The 20,380-nt window shown below is 35.7% G+C and overlaps 1 protein-coding gene across 4 annotated transcripts in view; it reads left to right on the forward strand.

Moving 5' to 3' along the window:
* The first annotated feature begins 1,458 nt into the window (after positions 1-1,458).
* Positions 1,459-20,380, forward strand: part of LOC129949119 (putative helicase mov-10-B.1) — a 43,279-nt gene continuing 24,357 nt past the window's right edge. Inside the window, exons 1-5 of one of the 4 annotated variants that reach the window (XM_056060385.1) lie at positions 1,466-1,596; positions 1,671-1,744; positions 1,800-1,969; positions 2,027-2,181; positions 11,606-11,774. In XM_056060385.1, coding sequence (XP_055916360.1) covers positions 1,879-1,969; positions 2,027-2,181; positions 11,606-11,774 — 415 coding nt within the window. In that variant the 5' untranslated portion in view covers positions 1,466-1,596; positions 1,671-1,744; positions 1,800-1,878. Of the gene's footprint in view, positions 1,970-2,026; positions 2,182-11,605; positions 11,775-20,380 lie in introns of all 4 variants that reach the window. The other 3 variants (XM_056060384.1, XM_056060382.1, XM_056060383.1) reach the window with 3 other exon arrangements.

Consider the following 20,380-nt stretch of genomic DNA (forward strand, 5'->3'; position numbering starts at 1 on the left):
AAGTGAAAACAAATCTTAAAAAATGCGGTTCTACTTCGCAAATCACTAAATCAAGATTTAGCTTTTTGCATAATTCACCTACTTGATATGGACTCCTAGTAGCCAACTTTGCGATGGAGTCATCTATTCCTTAAGGCTAGGCGCGCACATGCAACTTTAGTTTCAAAACTGAAATGTAAATGTTACACAATTTTTCCGCATAGCCCTCTTTGCGCTAGTTTTGTCCGTTAAAAGTGGAACCATCGTGAAGTTAGCTACTAGCAGTCCATGTTTAGTATGTCAATGACTATAGACTTGCATGAGAGTCCGCACACATGCAGAAACTATTCTGTCGCCCATTCGAGCAACTTTTTAGTTTGTGTCTTGACACAAACTAGACGATCACCTTGAACCAATTCCTTTGTTTGTGTCACAAGGAATTATAGGCAACTGCGCGGACATTCTACTAAAATCGTTGAATAATTGTCTGTAAGTGCTAGAGAGAGAAAAATGTAGTCAACGGAATAAATGTTTTCTGTGTATTGGTTTATTTCATTGAATACCTTTGGAGTTGCTTATGTGCGCGATGTTTGGGCAACTAACGATCGAACTATTTGGTATCGAAAAAGTTGCATGTGCGCGCCTAGCTCTTCTCTATGTTCAGCGGAAATATGGAGAAACTTTTTAATTTGATTTTTGTATTTGGTTTATTTTGTCAAACTTTATAATATACTCGTAGTTGCTCCTACTTTCTTCGACGTAAAGGCTTTTTTGAAGCAAAAAAACAACGATGGCGTGGGATAATTATAATTTTTTCCGCCAAACTTACAAGAGGGCAAGCATAGCTAAAGAGGTGGTGGGATATTGCATGAGAATTAGTTTCTGCTATCAGTCCATATCTAGTATGTCAATGCTTGTACAACTTGAATTTTTGATCCAATTTCGGTATCACAATGTGTGTATACCTTAATCAACATCGAAGAAGAAGGCTCGAATTTACCCCTGGTTCTTTGTGTTGTTTAATAGTTTAATGTTCTTTAAGTTAAAGAATGATAGCTATTATTTATTTCTTTTTTACACTTGATATTGTACTAGTTTTAAGTTGGAAATGAAAAAATGAATGAATAAAATGTTTCTAATTCTATTCTAAAAAATTCTTAATTGTCTTTCCAGCTGGTTTAATGCTGCTGCTGCATCATAGAGGAAATATATAATAATATATATATATATATTTCCTCTATGTACTGCATGTTGATAAATTTGTGTATTTCTTTTGTAAAATTATAAAATATTTCATGCCACGATTTCATTTGAATTGAATCTTTCGATCCATCTTAGCCATTTATAACTGGATCGAAATTTCAATTCGAATTGGATTCGATCTGTTTCATCAACAAAACAGTAGGTTCTTCTTTCTTATCTATAAAATATATGTTATGGAGAAATCATTTGTTTTGTATCAGTACAGTATCGTAGGATTCCCCTTATTATTAATATAACCGTTGTGCCAGTATAAATATAGCGTACAGTCTCTTTTCATTTTTAACCTTCAAATCGGAAGTTTTATAATAATCAACAATTGTATTTCTTTTTCTGTTGCCCTCTTTCGTGTTATAGGTATGCATTGCACTTTATATTCAAAACAAATGAATTTAAACTTGATTCGCGTTACTTATTTTGTTCATGATCAGGTCTTCGTCTTATGATCATCTCTTATAATTTGCTTACTGTTCGAGTTGCATTAAAAATTTTGTGTTATTGAATTGTATTATTAATTTAACCGTGTTTAGTAAATATTTGCTGAAAGTAAATTCTTGCAGTTACGATCTTATGTATGATTAATTCTATGTGCTGTTCATTGTTCGCTTGTTAAGTTATTTGATAAATGAAATTTTGATAATGAAAGGGGAAAACCCAAGTAATAAAGGAGACAGAGAGTCAGCGAAGCCCATTCCGGGTATTGAAATGAAAGCAGGCGAACAAAATATTGGTAATATAAGCAAAAAGTGTATATAATAATATATTTAATATTAATTTACATTTATAGCTTTAGAAAAAGCGAAGATTGTTGAATTTATACTAAAATTATACCATTCCAAAAGTATTCAATCGGATGGACTTGTTCCGAAAAAAACTGTTATAAAGGAATTCGGAGCATTCGTTGAAACGAAAAATTTAAAACAATGTTTTGGAAATCTCAAGGTAAGGTTGAATATAAGTTTATTTATAGTAGGTACATTATACATAAGACATACTTATTGGTTTTGGTTTTTCAAAAACATTGCATGACAGATTTGAACTCTTTAGATATGCTTAGAGGCTAAGTAACGGCGGGTGCATTTTGAAGTTGACATCAAGTTAACAATAAAAACTTAAAAACAAATCGTTGTGCAAATTATTTTTTAATAAATAGAGATTATTATTAATTTACTATTTAAGATTACAATGGGGACAAGTAGTTAAATCATTGTAATTGGCTAAATGCAACTACATTCATTAAGCTAGTGACTACATAGTCAAAATTGCATTACAAAGGTTGTCAATATAGAACTGTCATATTAAAAGCAAATGTTAATAGTTATAAAATAAGGAAAAATTTGAAGTAAAATATACTTTTTGTGTTTAAATTCAATAAAAACAAATGTAAGATATAATATGAGTGATTGGGGGCATTCAGTTTTGCATTCCCAAAGCTTGCCTTCACAAATCTAGTTTAATTTTTACTGCGTAGTAATTAGTTCAACAATGAATGCGCCCATTATCAATACATACATATATCAAAAATATATTTCTACCTGTGTAATATGAACTCAAACAGGTAAGCAAATCCCTAGAAAACCACAACAAAAAGGTACCCTAAAAAGAGAGAAAGTTGTTTTTTCCTCAAGATTTGCTTACCTTTTTGAGAACAAATTTAACAGGTTGAATTATGTTTTTGGTATATTTTTTTTAATTGTATTGTTAATAGCCGTTGATACAAAATTATTTGATAAAATTAATGTTTTTCGAGCTGGTTTTTACTTTTTTCTTATGGAAAATGCATTGAAAGACAAATGGAAACAAATCTATATTCATTCGTCAATACACGCACTGACTTTCAGGTATTGTTGAAACCAACTTACCAAATGCCAATAGATGCCCATATGTCATTAGTCTCAGAACATTTTTGTGAACAATTATCGTTAAGGGTTAAAGTATAAAGATGTATAAACTAAACTATCCGCCAAAGTTCAACTGTCCTGTACCTACTAATTTTAGCACTTTAATCACAAATAATCCTATATGATTATTAGTGATGTTACATTTTTTTTAAAGATATTTGAGCCTGAAATCAATTTTTAACAATTCACTTATTAATGTTTTGTATATTTTGCAAAAAAAGTCAAATAGATTTATATATAAAACTTTATTTAACTTGCTTGTTTGGAAAATAACAATGTTGTTTTCAGTTTAATAGTGTGTTAAATAAAATTTAAAGCCGAGGTCATTAATGGTTCGCAAGATATTTGTGATCAAACAAGTTTGTCACCTTTTTAAATTGATATAAAGAAAAAAACAAAGAAAAAACATTCAATACATCTTGATATTTATATAAGTAATACAAATTTGTTGATGCCGATACCTTTGATAGTTCTTGAGATACGGACGTTCAGCCGTACGCACACGCTAACACATCTATAAAAACATTGAACTAGATTCTAGAGGACAAGGAACGTCGAGAAATTTTACAATAACTTCCTATAAGTAGTTAAAAAAATCCCTAATGAAGCCCCTTAATTTAAAAAAAAAATGTCTGTGCAAAAATCTGTTCTTTGGATTTTTATTACTCACATACATATGTACATTTTCTTGGTTTTTAACTTTCTAAAAATAAATGTTTTCTAGCAAAGAATAAGTTGTATGGAAAGCTTAACTCATTTAAACACCCAAAGTAAAAATCTCATTTGCGAACAGCAACATAGTTTTGTGAAAAAAAGGTCAACCGTTACTAATCCCCTCACATTCTCAAACATATGTTCTAACGCTTAAGAACAAGGTTATAAAGTTGACTGTGTATACACTGACTTTTCTAAAGCTTTTGACCAACTTAGCCACGGAATTATTTGATTTAAACTTAAGGCTCTTGGATTAAATCATACCTTGAAAACAGATCCTATGAGGTAAAATTTAGATTCGCTTCCGTCGCAATGCTCAAAAACGCTCCACTGACATCACGCTTTGATCTTCCAATTATGTCAAAATCATCTGCGTATCCGAGTAATTGGATGGACCTTTGGAAGATTGTGCCTCTAGTGTTGACGGTTGAGTTATGCACAATTCTTTCCAGAACGATTTTGAAGAAGTCGCATGACAGTGCATCGCCATGTCTAAAACCTTTTTTGACATCAAATTCATCGGTAAGATCTTTTCCGACCTTGATAGAGCAGCGTGCATTTGAATTGAATTGAAATATTTTTTTTTATTTAGCCCAAATTAGCTATTTATAATTTACAAAATGATTATGATTAATATATATATACATTTTATATTATTTATGTCATTCTGCACAAACGGATAAGTTTGACAGGGATGCCAAAATTAGACATTGCTCGGTAGAGCTCTTCCCTATAGATGCTGTCATACGCGGCTTTAAAATCGATAAAGAGATGGTGGGTATCGATTTCAAGCTCCTGGGTTTTTTCCAAGATCTGCCGCAGTGTGAATATTTGGTGGATAGTGGACTTTCCTGGTCTGAAGCCACACTGATAAGGACCAATCAGGTTGTTGACGAATGGCTTCCAACGTTCACACAATAAGGAGACTGATGCCTCTGTAGTTGGCGCAGTTGAGAGGGTCTCCTTTCTTATGTATCGGGCACACTGAGCTGAGATTCCACTCATCGGGCATGCTTTCTTCCGACCATATTTTGCAGATGAGTTGGTGCATGCTCCGTACCAAGTCATCGTCTGCTGCTTTAAATAGTTCGGCAGCGATGCCGTCAGCTCCAGAAGCTTTGTTTGACTTAAGTTTAGATATAGCTATCTTCACTTCGTCAAGGTCGGTAGGCGAAAATCTCCCTTACAGCGGAATTCGGTTCGTCATCGCTGTTATATAATTTTTCCCTTACAGCGGAATTCGGTTCGTCATCGCTGTTATATAATTTGAAGAAGTGATCTTTCCATATTTTCAGCATCGACTGCGGTTCTACTACGATGTTCCCCTGATCGTCTTTACACACTTCGATTCGTGGCTGGTACCCTTATGAGGTTTTTTTTTACCTTTTGGTAAAATTTAAGAACCTCATTCCTGTTGTGACATCCCTCTATCTCCTCGATCGCGCGCTTCTCATGCTCTCTTTTTTTCCATCTAAGAAGCCGGTGTTCCTCTCTCCTCTTCTGCTCGTAGAGCTCGCGAGCAGCTCTAGTCCTTTTGTGCAGCGCCGTTTTGTATGCCTCTTGTTTCGCTGCGTGTGCTTGCCGAAATTCGTCGTCAAACCAGGGGTTTCGCTGTGGTGGCCGTGTGAAACCTAGCACTTCAGAGGCGGCATCTCTGATGGCTGCAATTCAATGTTGCCACTGGTTTTCAATGCTTAATGCAGGCAGCATAGGACTCCTGAAGAGGTTATTAGAGACTCGATCGGAAAAGGACATGGCAGTCTCTTGCGATTGTAGCCGTCTAACGTCGAATCTTCTCACATTACTTCCTTGTTTTGGCTTGGATCGGGATATCCGCAGCCTTACCTTGGCTACAATGAGGTAGTGGTCCGAGTCAATGTTGGCCTCTCGAAATGTTCGGATATCCTGTATACTGGAGTGTCGTGGGTCGATCGCAATGTGGTCAATTGTGATGCGCTCGCTCACACTGTTGAAACTCAAGACTTTTTGCCTTAGTCTAGTTCCAACAACAAATCCACACCCAAATAGACGCTGTCTTTGTTCTCGGTAGCAGTCGCCGTAGTATATATCGCAGTCTTTTAGTTTGCGTTTGCCCGGTCCATCCCATCGCACTAATTGTTCGGCTGCACGTGATCTGTTAAAGGACCTAACATTCCACGTACATATCCTAAGTTCGTCGTCCTTATTTCGTTTGCGTGTGTTGTCAACAGTGAATCTGTCCGTATCCGAGGCTTGTTGGTGCTTCGCAACTAAAGGTATTTTTTACGTGGCAAGGAAGTCACCCCGACGGCACAAACCCCAACCTGAAGGGCCAGATCCTTAGTATAACTCCAAGGAAGGAGAGTCGGATAAACCGCTCCTTACAGGCCTGGGCTCCGAATATGTCGAAGAAGCCCCATAAGGTGTTCACTAAGTAGTTCAACCTTACTGGAACTGTAGACGCCACCATTGATTCCATCTCGAGAATTCGTCCGCTGCCGCCTGGATAAGTAGAGGTGCCTTAGTGGAAACACCTCTCCCCCGCTCTCTCGTTTGCTGCCCCCAACAACTTTCCACTGAGGTTGGAACCCAATCTCCAGTTGAGGTACTAGGCACCCGATCTTCACCGCGGGGAGGTGAGAGTAGGAGTTGATAGACAGAGGTGGGTTTTTAGAAAAACCTGTGGACGCTTGTGTCCTCTTGAATGCACATGTCTACCATTTGAACATCCCCCAGGGAGGCCATCTTGGCCTTTTTCTGTTCATCCTGTCTATTAACGATGTATTGTCATGTCTACGCTTAAGTGAACTTCTCAATTTTGCTCACGATATGAAGATTTTCAAAATAATAAAGTCCACCCATGATCGTATTCTTTTACAAGCCGACATTGATAGTTTCACATTTTGGTGTGGGAAAAATAGCCTTTCACTCAACCCTTTCACATTTATCAGGGGTACTGCTTGCTCAACTATAGAGTCTTGCAAAGGGAATATGGCTAAAATATATTGCTGACTTCATAGTGAATGAGCGTACCTACTCAGACCATTTACCCATATCTGTTCAAGTTGATATTAAGCTTCAGCAGGTTTCTCAGCCTAAACAACATTATTTATTACCTAAACTACGGTGGTATGAAAGAGATTTACAGAAGTATACAGCGAATCTAAACCACAATGTTAGCCTTATAAACGAATCTGACCTTCAGTCCGTATGGAGCTCACTTCGTTTATTATCGAATCAGCGAAGCCTTTGCAGAAAAAAAAAAAAACAGTTAAACTAGGAAAGCAACCATGGTATGATTGGGAATGCGAATCTGCAAGGAAAAAATCATTTGCCTTTCTCCTCCTGTTAAGAAGATGCAATTCCAATTACGCTAAAATCATGTATCGCGAAGCTAACAAAAACTACAAAATTTTATGCGCTCAAAAACAAAAGCGTTATTCACAAAGTTTATCTTTAGCTCTGGTTAACATCAAAGACAGTCGTTCCTTCTGTAAAACTGCCAAAGTGCTAAATGGAGCCCTGTTCTCGCAAAATATCAAAGTGGAAGCTGGACAGTTAGCTACACATTTCAAAAAACTCCTAAATCCGCCACCAAATCCAAACCCCATGGAATATGCACTCGCATATCAACAAGACATTTTCTTAGACCGATCTATACTGCTCGAAGATGTTACAAGTGTCATACACCGATGTGAATTGAATAAAGCCCCTGGTGAAGATCGCATATAGTATGAGTTCTTCAAGAACGCTTCAACAGATTTTGTAGTAAAACTAACATCGACATTCAATTTTATTTGGTCCACGGGAGAAGTCCCTGACAGTTTTAAGAAAAGTGTAATACTACCGATTTAAAAAAAAAGAGATCCAAAAAATCCCAGTAAGTCATGAAAATCTTCACAGGCATCTTACTTCAACGTTTAACAGACTGGATAAACGAAAATGACCTGTTAAGCGAATTTCAAGCAGGGTTCCGCAAGGGGTACTCAACAGTAGATAATATCTTCTCTCTAATAAGTATTGCTCGTATGTATGTGAAAAAAGGAAAAAATATGTATGCGTTCTTCGTAGACTTCAAGGCGGCTTTCGATTGCATAGACAGAAGATCTCTATTTCTCAAACTAAGCAACCTTGGAGTTTCAACAAAAATGTTCTACGAAGAAAATAAGTCGGCTGTTTGGGATGGAAATATTCTTTCAAATTGGTTCGAACCGACAACTGGTGTAAAGCAGGGATGTCTATTGAGTCCACTCCTCTTCTCAATTTATTCTTCCGGGAGGAATTCCTTTTGTTGAAATGTCCTTAAAAATATTGCTCTACGCTGATATCATTGTAGTTCTCTCTGAATCTCCCAACATGCTCCAGATCATGATAAATAAACTTTATTGTTTCTGCAAACTGTGGAACCTAAAAATAAATACAGCTAAATCGAATGTAATGGTGTTTCGAAACGGGGCGGGTCGTCTTGCAAGGAATGAAAGTTGGACTTAGGGAAATGAAAAACAGTATTCTGCAATCGAAATATAGCTTCAAGTGCAAAATACAGAATTTTTGAGGCAGTAGTCAGATCATGCGGCACAAGTTTGGGGTATTCTCGAAATTAAAGAAGTAGAAAAACTCTTACGTTTTTTCTTAAAAAGAATATTCAGACTTCCAGAAAATTCACCAACGTACATGTTGCACCTCGAAACTGGTCTACCTCCACTGTATTTGTACACTCTTGATTTACACTTTTCATATATAATAAAGACTTTGAAACTCCCTAATCATCGCCTCACAAATAAATTCGCTTTGCATCTCAAAAACAGAAATGAACAATTTTTTTCGGAATGGAGAAGACTGAGCCTAGAGCATGATATTCCACTCCAACTAGAAAATGAAGATTATTTAAGAATAAACCTGCAAACCCTTTTAAGTAAAATTGAAGACTCAGCTAGAAATGCTTTCATTGAACATTGTCAACAAAGTCAAACAAGAAGCTCGTACAAGCTTTCAAACCATTTCCTGGGAGAAAATAATTACTTTAATGACCAGAATAGTCTAGATGTTATCAGTACTATCTTTAAAGCGAGAGGCGAACTCATCAGACTTAATTACGTACCCTACATAACCGAGCAAAATACGGAATGCACCTTGTGCAATATGAGAACTAGAGAAGACATGTATCATTTCATTGGCATATGTCCTATTTTAAACTCAATCAGAAGATCAATCTGGAGAAAAAATACTCTTAATGGAGATGAAATTCAGGGTATTCTTAATGGCGAAAATTGGACACTTCTTTACTGCTACATCAAAACTGCCTATAAATATCGAAATCAAATCATAAACGAATCTTTTTGATTCTGCCTTTAGTTTTATAATCAAATAATTCATTTTTATATTTATTGTATTAGTTTATCTATTTGTTATTAATGTAAACTTTGCGTTAAATTAACTCATACTTTGTGTTAGCAAATATTATTGCTCTCTTTTCGGCTGACGGCACATACCAATGCTCTTTTGTGATAACTACCAAACTATGTAATTACTTCTTATAAATGTAAATAAAAATCACACTTACTACTACTACTGATACTACTACTACTCAACCCTTTAAAATGCCAGACGATAACTTTTACTAAAAAACTAATCAGTAACGTATTTGACTACTGTATATCACAGCAAAAACTCTGTCGCGTCACAACATTTAAAGATTTAGGTGTTCATCACGTTAATTTTATTGTTAATAAGGCAAGTTCTATGCTTGGTTTTATAAAACGCTGGGCAAGGGAGTTCAATGATCCCCATGTTACTCTTTCTTTGTATAATTGCCATGTTCGTCCTCATCTTGAATATGCTTCGCAGGTATGGACGAGATTCATAGAAAACCTATTGAATCAATTCAACATAATTTCATTCGCTTTGCCCTAAAGGGTCTTCCTTGGGATGTTCCTTATGATCTGCCTCCCTATGAACATGGTATTCTACTTCTCAAATGCAATCTCTCCATGAAAGGCGTGTTAATAATGACTTAGTATTTTTTCATCAACTCATTAATGATGAAATTGATGCACCTTATTTGCTATACTGTCTACTTTTGAATAACCAAGGCGGAAATTATCACCTGCGTACATTTGATTTTATATATTGACTTCCATAGAACTAACTATGGGAAGAATGAAGCTTATAGTCGAATGAGCATTTTATATAACTTTAACTGTTCATCGATAGATTTAAATTTCAGGTGGGATTAAAATCATTTAGTGCTGTACCGTTATAATTCATGTTAAATGTTAATTATGTTTTAACAACTAACACATGCACTTATGATAAGCCTCTGATCGTAGTTTGACGCTTGCTATAAGCTAACTACTTTCTGAAATTCTGAAGTGTAAAAAAATAATTGTTCAAAAACAAATATATGTAAATAAAAAAAAATAATTTAATTTTTATTTTCCATTCAAAGACTCAAATGTTTTTGAATGGTGCCACAGTTTTTCAATCATAATTTGTTTAATTTAAAATCAAAACTCACAGTCTTAAACACGTCTTATAGTTATTTTGTATCTATAGAATAAAATCTAGTAAATGTTTTCAAAAAGTATGAAACTATAGCGTTATTCATTTTTCGATTTCAAAAGTAAAGCTAAATAAAACACAGCAATATTTTTTTTGGATGAAAATTTATTTCACTATAATTTTTGGACTTTCACGCTCTGTGTGAATTATTCGCGCTTAACTGATGTTTGGCTTACTTGAAATAATATAACCAGGAAACTTCTCAAGCAGTAGAAGCTATAACTGGTGATTCACTGTAGTTTGTAGCCTTGTCTTCTTAGAGCCACGTATTGTTCAATCGTCAAATTCGAGGTTATTTTTTGAGAGAGAGTGTTAAACGATCTAGCTCATTGTCATAATAAGAATCAGCCAGAGGTAATAAAAGATCTTTTTTTTTATTTATCTCAATTTAAAAAACGTAATCTTAAACTCCAACATGAATTTAAACAATACATAAATCAACGAATTATTTAACTTCCTCACTTATTTAAGTAACCTGTGTGAAATAGGGCCTCACCCAAAAAAACTTCTCCATCTAGCGCTCCAAGTTGGGTGAAGTCATTTTCCACTTGTGCGCGCCACCCGATCCGCGGTCTTCCTATACTGCACTGTCCTGCGAGTGTGAATTCGAAGACTTTCCGGACCCAGCCATCTTATTTGTTGGACTTTTATCCTACTGGCTGAGTCCACATCGTTGTACAGCCCGTACAGCTCGTCGTTCCATCTTCTCCTCCACTCCCCTTCATTAACCGTACCCATTCTTGCCGCTTCTGCCTCAATATTCACAAAAACCCCATTGACATCACGCTTAGTTCTTCCGATTATTTCAATGTCATCAGCATATGTCAGTAATTAGACAGATTTTTGAAAGATGGTGCCTCTATACAGCTCGTCGCTGTAGATGCTGCCAAATGCGGCATGAAATCCATGGAAAGATGGTGGGTGTCGATTTCATGTTCTTGGGTTTTTCCAGGATCTGCAGTAATGTGAATATTTGATCGAGTGTGGACTTTCCTGGTATAAAACCACACTGTTAAGGACCTATCAGGTTGTAAACGATGTGGTTTAGACGTTCACATATTACGGCAGAGAATAGTTTGTAAGCGATGTTAAGTCAACCAACAACTGAAAAATTGTTCCAAAGAGAATTTACTCGAAAATTTAAAAAAAATTTACTTTAAGTTTTGTTGAGTCCACTATTACCTGTATTGAATTTAATTGTTTCTTTTTAGATTGGGACATTATTGCAGCAAAATAAGTTCTTACACCACACTCCAAGAGGTTCAAAAGAGTACTGTATTTCAATGAAAAGTGTATTTGAATTTTATCACACAAATTTAGAGCTGTTTGATGAAATGCGTTTAATTGAAATGTCAATGCACTTAAATCCTCATGAATTAAGTAAGTACCTTGATAACATTTTTAAAAAAATATTAATTATTATGAAATAACAAAATAAATAAAAAAATTACGTCTCGGATGGTACGTTAGTTAAAAATTCTGAAAATTTGGTTGTACGTTCATACGATGTCTGGTTTGCGTTTGAGGTTCACTACGTCTAAAAATTCAGAACTGGTTTTATTTTGATGTTGGTTCTTGAGATCTCTTTTGCAATAAATATTGGTCGATCACATGATTTAAATCCTTTCAATAAAATGTATGAACACATTTTAGAATCAGAATACAAGTTCATAGCATACAACAAATGAGTGTAAAATAATGAAATTTCGACTGAGATTAAGCTACTTTTATTATAAAAGCATGGCTCATTGTCGTATTCAGACAATTACTCCCATTAAACGTTATTGTAATTATATTGGATATGCCCAACTGAAAATATTCACATTTCAAGGTCTCTATACTCTGTTCAATTTTAATATGGGGTAAAATAAAGGATATTTGCTTTAAATTTTTTTGAGTTATGGATTCAATATCTCACTAAATACTTGGATTTCAATGAATAACCGTTTTTTTTTTAAACTTGTTTTTATAACAATCTTAAAAGAATTGGGTATACAGAATACAGAAAACAGGTTTGGTATAAGATTATGATTGGTCCTGGAAGTCCAGATGTTTTAATACATTTTACCATGTATGTTTTCCAAGTTTTTTTTGGAAAGAATGTTTTTTAAATGGGTGGTTTCAAAAGGAAATAAAAGTCATATAATTTAATGTTATGCCCAAGAATTACGCTTTATTATAGAGATAACACTTTTCCATTATGTTTTGAAAACATAGTAAAACCCTATTTTAATAAATATATTAAAACAAGTACAAAACCAAAACCTTTAGTGTATATTGTATAGGTTACATGTTTATTTCATATCTAACGTTTTTATAACAAAATAAAAATAACATTTTTACAAAAATTATATGATTAACAAGTGAATAGTTTTATATTTAATTTAATTATTTACTTTTATTTACATAAATATTTTATCACAAAAATCATAAAAGCTTGGCATTTGCCGTCTGCCACATTGACAACTTAAACAAATTAAATTTCTGTAATTAACAACAAACAAAACAAAAAACAATAAAAACAGACAAAAAAAAAACAAATGCCTAGCGGGGTATGCTCATTTTCGGCCCGGAGTGTACACCAATGAATTTGGTATCAAATTAAAGGTTGTTCTAAGCCGGATATATCTGCAAAAATATTTTGTCGATAACTCATGGGAGATCCGAGATATTTGAGATTGAAGTTCGAAATGTCCAACCATTCAAAATCAGCACTTTTTCGACATAAATGCTAATATCTTTGAATACAGAAAAGTTAGAAAAATCAAAAAGGTATTTAAATAAAGGTGTCAAAAATATGAAACTAAAATTACATTTCTATGATTTATATATTTTGAGTTATTTAATCAAACCCTTGAGTAACAGCATTTTTTAGGCAAACTTTTGTACAATAATATCTTTGACTTCAACAATTTATTCATTTTGACAATAATAATTCAAAAACATGCTCCTAAAATACAAAAAAAAAATCTTATACCTAACACTAAAATAAAAATAATTCTTATAGTAATAGTGGAAAAATTAAAACAAAAAATAAATAATTCTTATTAAAGTGGTGGAAATATTAGAATAAAAAAAGAAGTTGTTATCACAATATCGACAAAACAAAATTAAATTAATTCAAAGAAAAATAATAAATAAATATAAACTAAATAATAATTCAAAGAAAAATAAATAATTTTAATGGAAATGTGTTTGGCAAGACATAATTCTAATCTGAATGATAGGTCACTAAAAGGTTGTTTAAAAATTGAGAAGGGGGTCTTAAATTATTCTCATATCTTGCCCAACTTAAAAACCATATTATGGTCATAACATGAGCGCAGCATCCAACCGTTCTTCGACCTACTAGGCAATTGCAATAATATTGTTCAATCGCTTCTCTGCCCTGTTGATTATTATTATATATAATGTAAACAAAATATACTCTCCGGCTTATATGCCTGCTCTGAATCCTACCACGTAATAATTTAGCAGGTCTTGTAGAGGGTAAACGCATACCTGTCTGATTTCCCACACCTGAGCTAGGTTCGATTCTTTGCACTTGGGAACCATTTACGTTACTTGGATTTTCATTAAAAGTTGAATCTGTTAGCAAAAAGTTATGTTTTATTAAATATATAAGTGGTTTTACAAAGTTAATTTAGTTAGAGTGAAATATAAAAGGTAGCGAGATGCAAAATGGTTGGCGGCTTGGTATCGAGTGAGAGGTTACCGGATACATGATGAAGTTGGCGATCATACATGTGTAGTATGTCAATGTTGGCGATCCTTGCTAGCTGTGTTCATCGCTCTGCAGCTCATAGCTTCGTTCAACACTCCTCCTCGATGAACCATCACAATTAAAAAAGGTTTAATTGTTTGCAAAAACCTAATTGCTTTACAGGCCCCAGCGGCTTTGTAAAAATATCTGCTAGCATTGAATCCGTAGGGCAGTATTGCAGATAAACTTCATTATTTTGACATAGGTCTCGAACATAGCGCTCTCTCGTTTCAATATGCTTTGATCTTCGACTCAGTCGTTCGGTGTTTACGAAGGATATGCAGCTTTGATTATCCACATTCATTAGTGTGGCTTCATGTTGAGTTTCACCAAACTCCTTCAGTAGACGTCGCAGCCATACAACCTCTTGACAAGCTTCGCTGAGTGCCACATACTCGGCCTCCATCGATGAAAGTGAAACGCAATCTTGTCGTCGACTCGTCCATGAAATAGGTCCTCCGAACACAAAAACATTGCCGGATGTTGACTTTCGGCTTTCTCGGTCACCTGCCCAGTCTGCATCTGAGTATCCAAGAAGTTTCCACTCACAGGCTTCGCCAAGACAAAGTTTATATTCGATAGTGCCTTTAAGGTAACGCAAAACTCTTTTTGCAGCTATCCAATCTGCTTCCGAAGGATTTTTGAACTTTCTGCCTAAAATAGCAGTGCTAACTGCAATGTCCGGCCTGGCATTTACCGCTAAATACAGTAAGGCTCCAACAAGACTTTGATACAATGCTGGATCGGAAAATGATGTGCTGTTATCACCTATCTTCATGTAGCCGGAGTCCATTGGCGTCTTTGCGGGCTTAGCGCAGCTCATACCAAATTTCGTTATTATTTTGTTGCTATAATTCTTCAGCGAGACATAAAATGAAGTAGCTGATCTTTCAATTTCCATCCCAAGAAAATGACGAACATTTCCGAAGCAAGTTATCTGGAAGTGTGTTTTTATATCAGAATAAAATTGATCTATCTTACCTTCATCGACACATCCAGCCAAAAGGTCATCAACATATACGAGAAGATATAAAATCTGATTCCCAAATTTTTTCATGTACAAACATGGATCCGCAGTTGATACTTCAAAGTTCAATTTTCGTAAACACTCATCCAATGTCTGGTTCCAGCAACGTGCAGATTGTTTTAATCCGTAAATGCTTTTGTTCAGATGGCAAACCAAATTTTCTTTTCCATGAACTTCGTAGCCAGGTGGTTGCTTCATGAAGATTTCCTCTTCAACAATTCCATTTAAATATGCCGTCTTGACATCATAATGTTTAACAAACATTTTTTGTTTTGCAGCTACTGCCAAAAACGTCCTTAAAGTTGTGATTTTCGTTACTGGAGCAAACACCTCATCATAATCAACGCCGTATTTCTGTGTGTATCCTTGTGCAACGATGCGGGCTTTGTATCTGGATATCTCATTATTTTCGTTTAGTTTAGTTCTAAACACCCATTTTGAACCAATGGCTTTCCGTCCTGAGGGCAAAGTCGTAAGCGTCCAAGTTTCGTTACGCAGGTGGGCTGCCATCTCCTCGTCCATAGACTTTTTCCATTCCGGAATCTTCGCAGCTTCAATGTAGTCTTTCGGCTCATCCGAAGCGAGGGATGCCATATCTACAACATAATCATTAAGATGCGTGGGGAGCTTACCTTGCGTGTTACGCGCAGAACGTCTCGTTGGAACTTGCTCCTCCTGATTTTCACAAACGGGCTCGTCAAATCCAAAGAATTCATCATCACTAAAGCTATTATCAACTTGAGCTTCAGTTGGTTGGTTTTCATTAGGTTTGATTGAAACAGGAGCAATGCTTACTAGAACTTCGTCAAATAATTGTTTAGCTTCTGTACTTGGAACTCTGACATTAATCTTCTCCTTCAGTTCCAAAAAACGAGCATCACGACTTATCGTTATCTTGTCAGTTTCACAGTTTAAAAAACGATACCCTTTATGCTCATCAGAGTACCCGACGAACGTCAGCTTCTTTGATTTACTATCAAACTTTTTTCGTTTGACATCAGGGACGTACACATACGCTTCACATCCAAAGACTCGTAGATGTTGCAACGATGGTTTGGTGTTATTCCATAACTCATATGGAGTCTTTGAAATGGATTTCGATGGCATTCGATTTTGTACGTAAGTTGCTGTTAGTACAGCTTCACCCCAATAGCGTTTGGGCAAACCAGCATCCAGCAGCATACAGGTGACCATCTCGATAAGAGATCTATTTTTGCGTTCGGCAACACCATTTTGTTGAGGCGAGTATGGAGTTGTAAACTGCGCCTTAATGCCTTGTGAACGGTAAAAATCACGTAACCTTTTGTTATCATACTCTCCTCCTCCATCAGAGCGAATGACTGTGGGCTTCTTTCCGAATCTGTTTTGTACTTGACGAACATATTCCTCAATTCGTTCCGGTGTCTCAGACTTATGCTTCAATAGATAAACTACAGCGTACCTACTGAAATCGTCTATCATTGTCATGATGTATAGATTACCGGATGGAGTTGGTGTACTGATTGGGCCACACAAGTCGGTATGAACTATATCCAGGATTTTCTTTGATGTTCTCTCTAAAACTTCAGGAAATGGCTTTCGACTAAGTTTTCCTTCCATGCAGCATTCACAGATGTTGTTCGCACCACATTTTTTCATTTTTAGACCTTTCACCAAATTTTCATTTTGCATACGCTTCAGTACTGCTGGATCTCGGTGCCCAAATCGCCTATGCCATTGATGTTCACAGTTTTCTTGATGTTTCTCCGAAGCTATCGAGCATTTTTCTCGGATTTGTAACTGGTAAAGGTTTCCACTTCGATTACCTAATGCTACAGCTTTTCCATCCGAATTCAAAATCCGACATCCAGTATGGTCAAACTTAACACCAAGACCCTTGTCTACCAATCTACTAACAGAAATAAGATTACCTTCCAATCCTGGCACAAGCAGCACATCGTGAAGTGTAATTTTAACTGGATTCTTGTTTTCATCTAGGCTCCAAAGAACTCCTTCACCTCGACCAGCAGTTGCGGTTTGTTTTCCATCAGCCAAAGTGACGTGCGCGTCGTCAAAATGCGTCAAGGAGGTAAAAAAACTTTTATCGCATGACATATGTGAACTGGCTCCACTGTCAATCAGCCATGATCCTGATTTTTCACACCCAGCTACAAAAGCCACGTTGGTTTCTTCAACAGACTTAAAATTACCCTTGTTCTTCGATGACAAATATTTACGGCAGCTCGATCGTATGTGCCCCACCTTCTTGCAGTAAAAACAAGTTCTGTTGTCCACAGATCGTTTGGAATCTGTTTTCAGGGCCTTTTCCTGCTTTGATGAATCTGTTCTTTGATTCGACGGTGATATTCATCGATAAGTTTCTGTTTAATAAAATCGACAGTCACATGCTTGTCCGAAATACTATCCAAGGTTGACACCAATGTCTCAAAGGAATCTGGCAGACTTTGCAACATCATACAAATTTGTGTGTCCGTATCCAACACATGGCCAGCTGCAGCCAAGCGGTCGAAAATCTCTTCGATGTCTGAAAGATGCTTTTCAACATTTCCATTTTCTTGCAGCCTAGCAGAGCACAATCTTTTGAGAAGAGCTACACGAGTCGATCGAGAAACCCTTTCGTGGTGGTTACGAAGGGCATCCCACACATGCTTTGCATGCACGCAATTTTTCACCAAGGACAGCTGGTTATCTCCCAAGAAGAGAATAATTGTTCCTTTCGTCTTTCGATCGCCCGTCTTCCAAGCAGCATCCTTCAAATCGTCTGTAGCAGGAATATCTTCCTCAATGTACTTTGATAAATCATCTCGTGCGAGGAAACTTTCCACGCGAATTTTCCATATTTGCCAATTCGTACTATTTAATTTCGGAATACTTACTCTGTCGTCAACCATTTTGCCAATCACGTTCATACAAGACATAAACAAAAAAACTACTAATAAAACCAGTTGCCTGGGCCCATAACCTGTTAGCAAAAAGTTATGTTTTATTAAATATATAAGTGGTTTTACAAAGTTAATTTAGTTAGAGTGAAATATAAAAGGTAGCGAGATGCAAAATGGTTGGCGGCTTGGTATCGAGTGAGAGGTTACCGGATACATGATGAAGTTGGCGATCATACATGTGTAGTATGTCAATGTTGGCGATCCTTGCTAGCTGTGTTCATCGCTCTGCAGCTCATAGCTTCGTTCAACAGAATCGTAATCCATTTTTGTCAAAAAACATATTTTAAGAAAAAATCACATCAAAAAACCAAATATCAACTGCATCAAACCAAAAAATATAACGGAAAAAAACTTATTGACAGATATTTAATAGCGTGAGTGGTTAACTCTTTCCTGTATGTTAAGCTTATACCGCTCACATGCTACTCTTCTAACATTATAGTGTTAGGTATAAGATTTGTTTGTATTTTGGGCGCATTTTTTTGAAATATTATTGGCAAAATTAATAAATTGTTGAAGAAACCCTAAAAAATTATATATGAAAATAAAGGTTGTGAACTAAGCTACTTATTGGTGCCAAAAAAAATAAATGTCACCGTTGAATTTTAAAAGATATTATTGTACAAAAGTTTGTCTAAAAAATGCTGTTATTCAAAGGTTTGATTAAAAGTAACTCAAAATATATAAATCATAGAAATGTAATTTTAGTTTCATTTGAAAGATATTGACACCTTTATTTAAATAACTTTTTAATTTTCCTAGCTTTTCTATATCCAAAGATATTAGCATTTATGTCGAAAAAGTGCTGATTTTTAATGGTTGGACGTTTCGAACTTCAATCTCAAATATCTCGGATTTCCCATGAGTTATCGACAAAATATTTTTGCAGATATATCCGGCTAAGAACAACCTTTAATTTGATACCAAATTTATTCGTGTACACTCCGGGCCGGATGTCCCTTATAAAATGAGCAATCCCCTTTAAAGCGTAAGAAGTCTCCATTCATAATTCTGGATCTATATCGTAACACAACTTTGCAATAGTTATACAGCAAGGAGACATCTATCTCATTCAGCATACTAATAACTTATTCCTCTGATAAAAAGTCACTTCCAAGAATACTTCTTCAAGTTTCCCTTAAAGTTGGACACGTTCCGACGAATATTACACTCCAGTAATAAATCGGGTCTATGCGGTATGAAGTTCAGGTTGAGTAGTGCGCTTCTTAACTTGAACATTGTAGCAATGACGTTTACATTATTTGCATCATGGAAGTAGTTCCTTTCTGCGGGATTATGCATATTCTGCTCTGCACTTCTCATCTAAATTGGGTGGCGCAACAGTCCGCTGTGAACCAGGGCCTAGTAACTTACAACTCGTAACCATTCCTGTGTGCGAGTACTGTTGTCAGGAATGGGAGGGACTTACAATCTTAGGCCGAATCCGAACGGCTAATTTGAGAAAGAACTTTTTCATGACAAGAATTACTCTTGAAGGAATTGTCAATTCCTCGCAAGAGACAGTACCCGCGAAAATTATTTTTTTTAAATTAAGGTGGCACAGGCAGGGATTGAACCCAGACCCCATGACAGACCAACGAACTAACCATCATGCCACGGGTACTTCTCCTCTACTGCTGTTATAACCTTGTACATGAGAGCTTTACTGTGCGATACATCTTTCGCATATAAATTGAAATTTAAAGATCTACAAGACTCGACCACTCACTGTAGCAGTGATTTTGGTTTTCTATAGCTTTTATTACTAGTTTTCTAACAAGTCGGTATTCGTTCATACTGAAAACGTGCAGGAGATAATCCGCTTGCATCTTTAGGGTCTTTATGAATAGAGGTGATAGTCCGTTTTCCAGCATAGTCACGAGTTTCTCCACAGTGTGAAACTTTTTGCATCCCCATACTTGGGAGCCATACAAAACGATACTTTCTGCAACTGTTTCAAATACCTTATATTTATAACTTTGAGCTTTGTTTTTATTCATAAAGCATCTTTTCTATGAAATATTAACTGCAGTTTTTACCTTTTGGAGTTTCTCGCTAAAATGTTTCTCCAAATTCAGGTTTCTTGAGAAAGTATTTGTATTCGTTAACACATTCAATATATTCTCCGGTGAAATTCCACTTTTCATTCGATGCATTTCGTCCACCACCCTTCTTAAATATCAACACCTTAGATTTTCGAGTATCGACTGTAAGGTTCCATAGGCGGCAGTAGTGGTGTACTCTATTTATCATA

This window comes from Eupeodes corollae, chromosome 3 (genome assembly GCF_945859685.1).
Source record: "Eupeodes corollae chromosome 3, idEupCoro1.1, whole genome shotgun sequence".
Classification (NCBI taxonomy): Eukaryota; Metazoa; Arthropoda; class Insecta; order Diptera; family Syrphidae; genus Eupeodes; species Eupeodes corollae.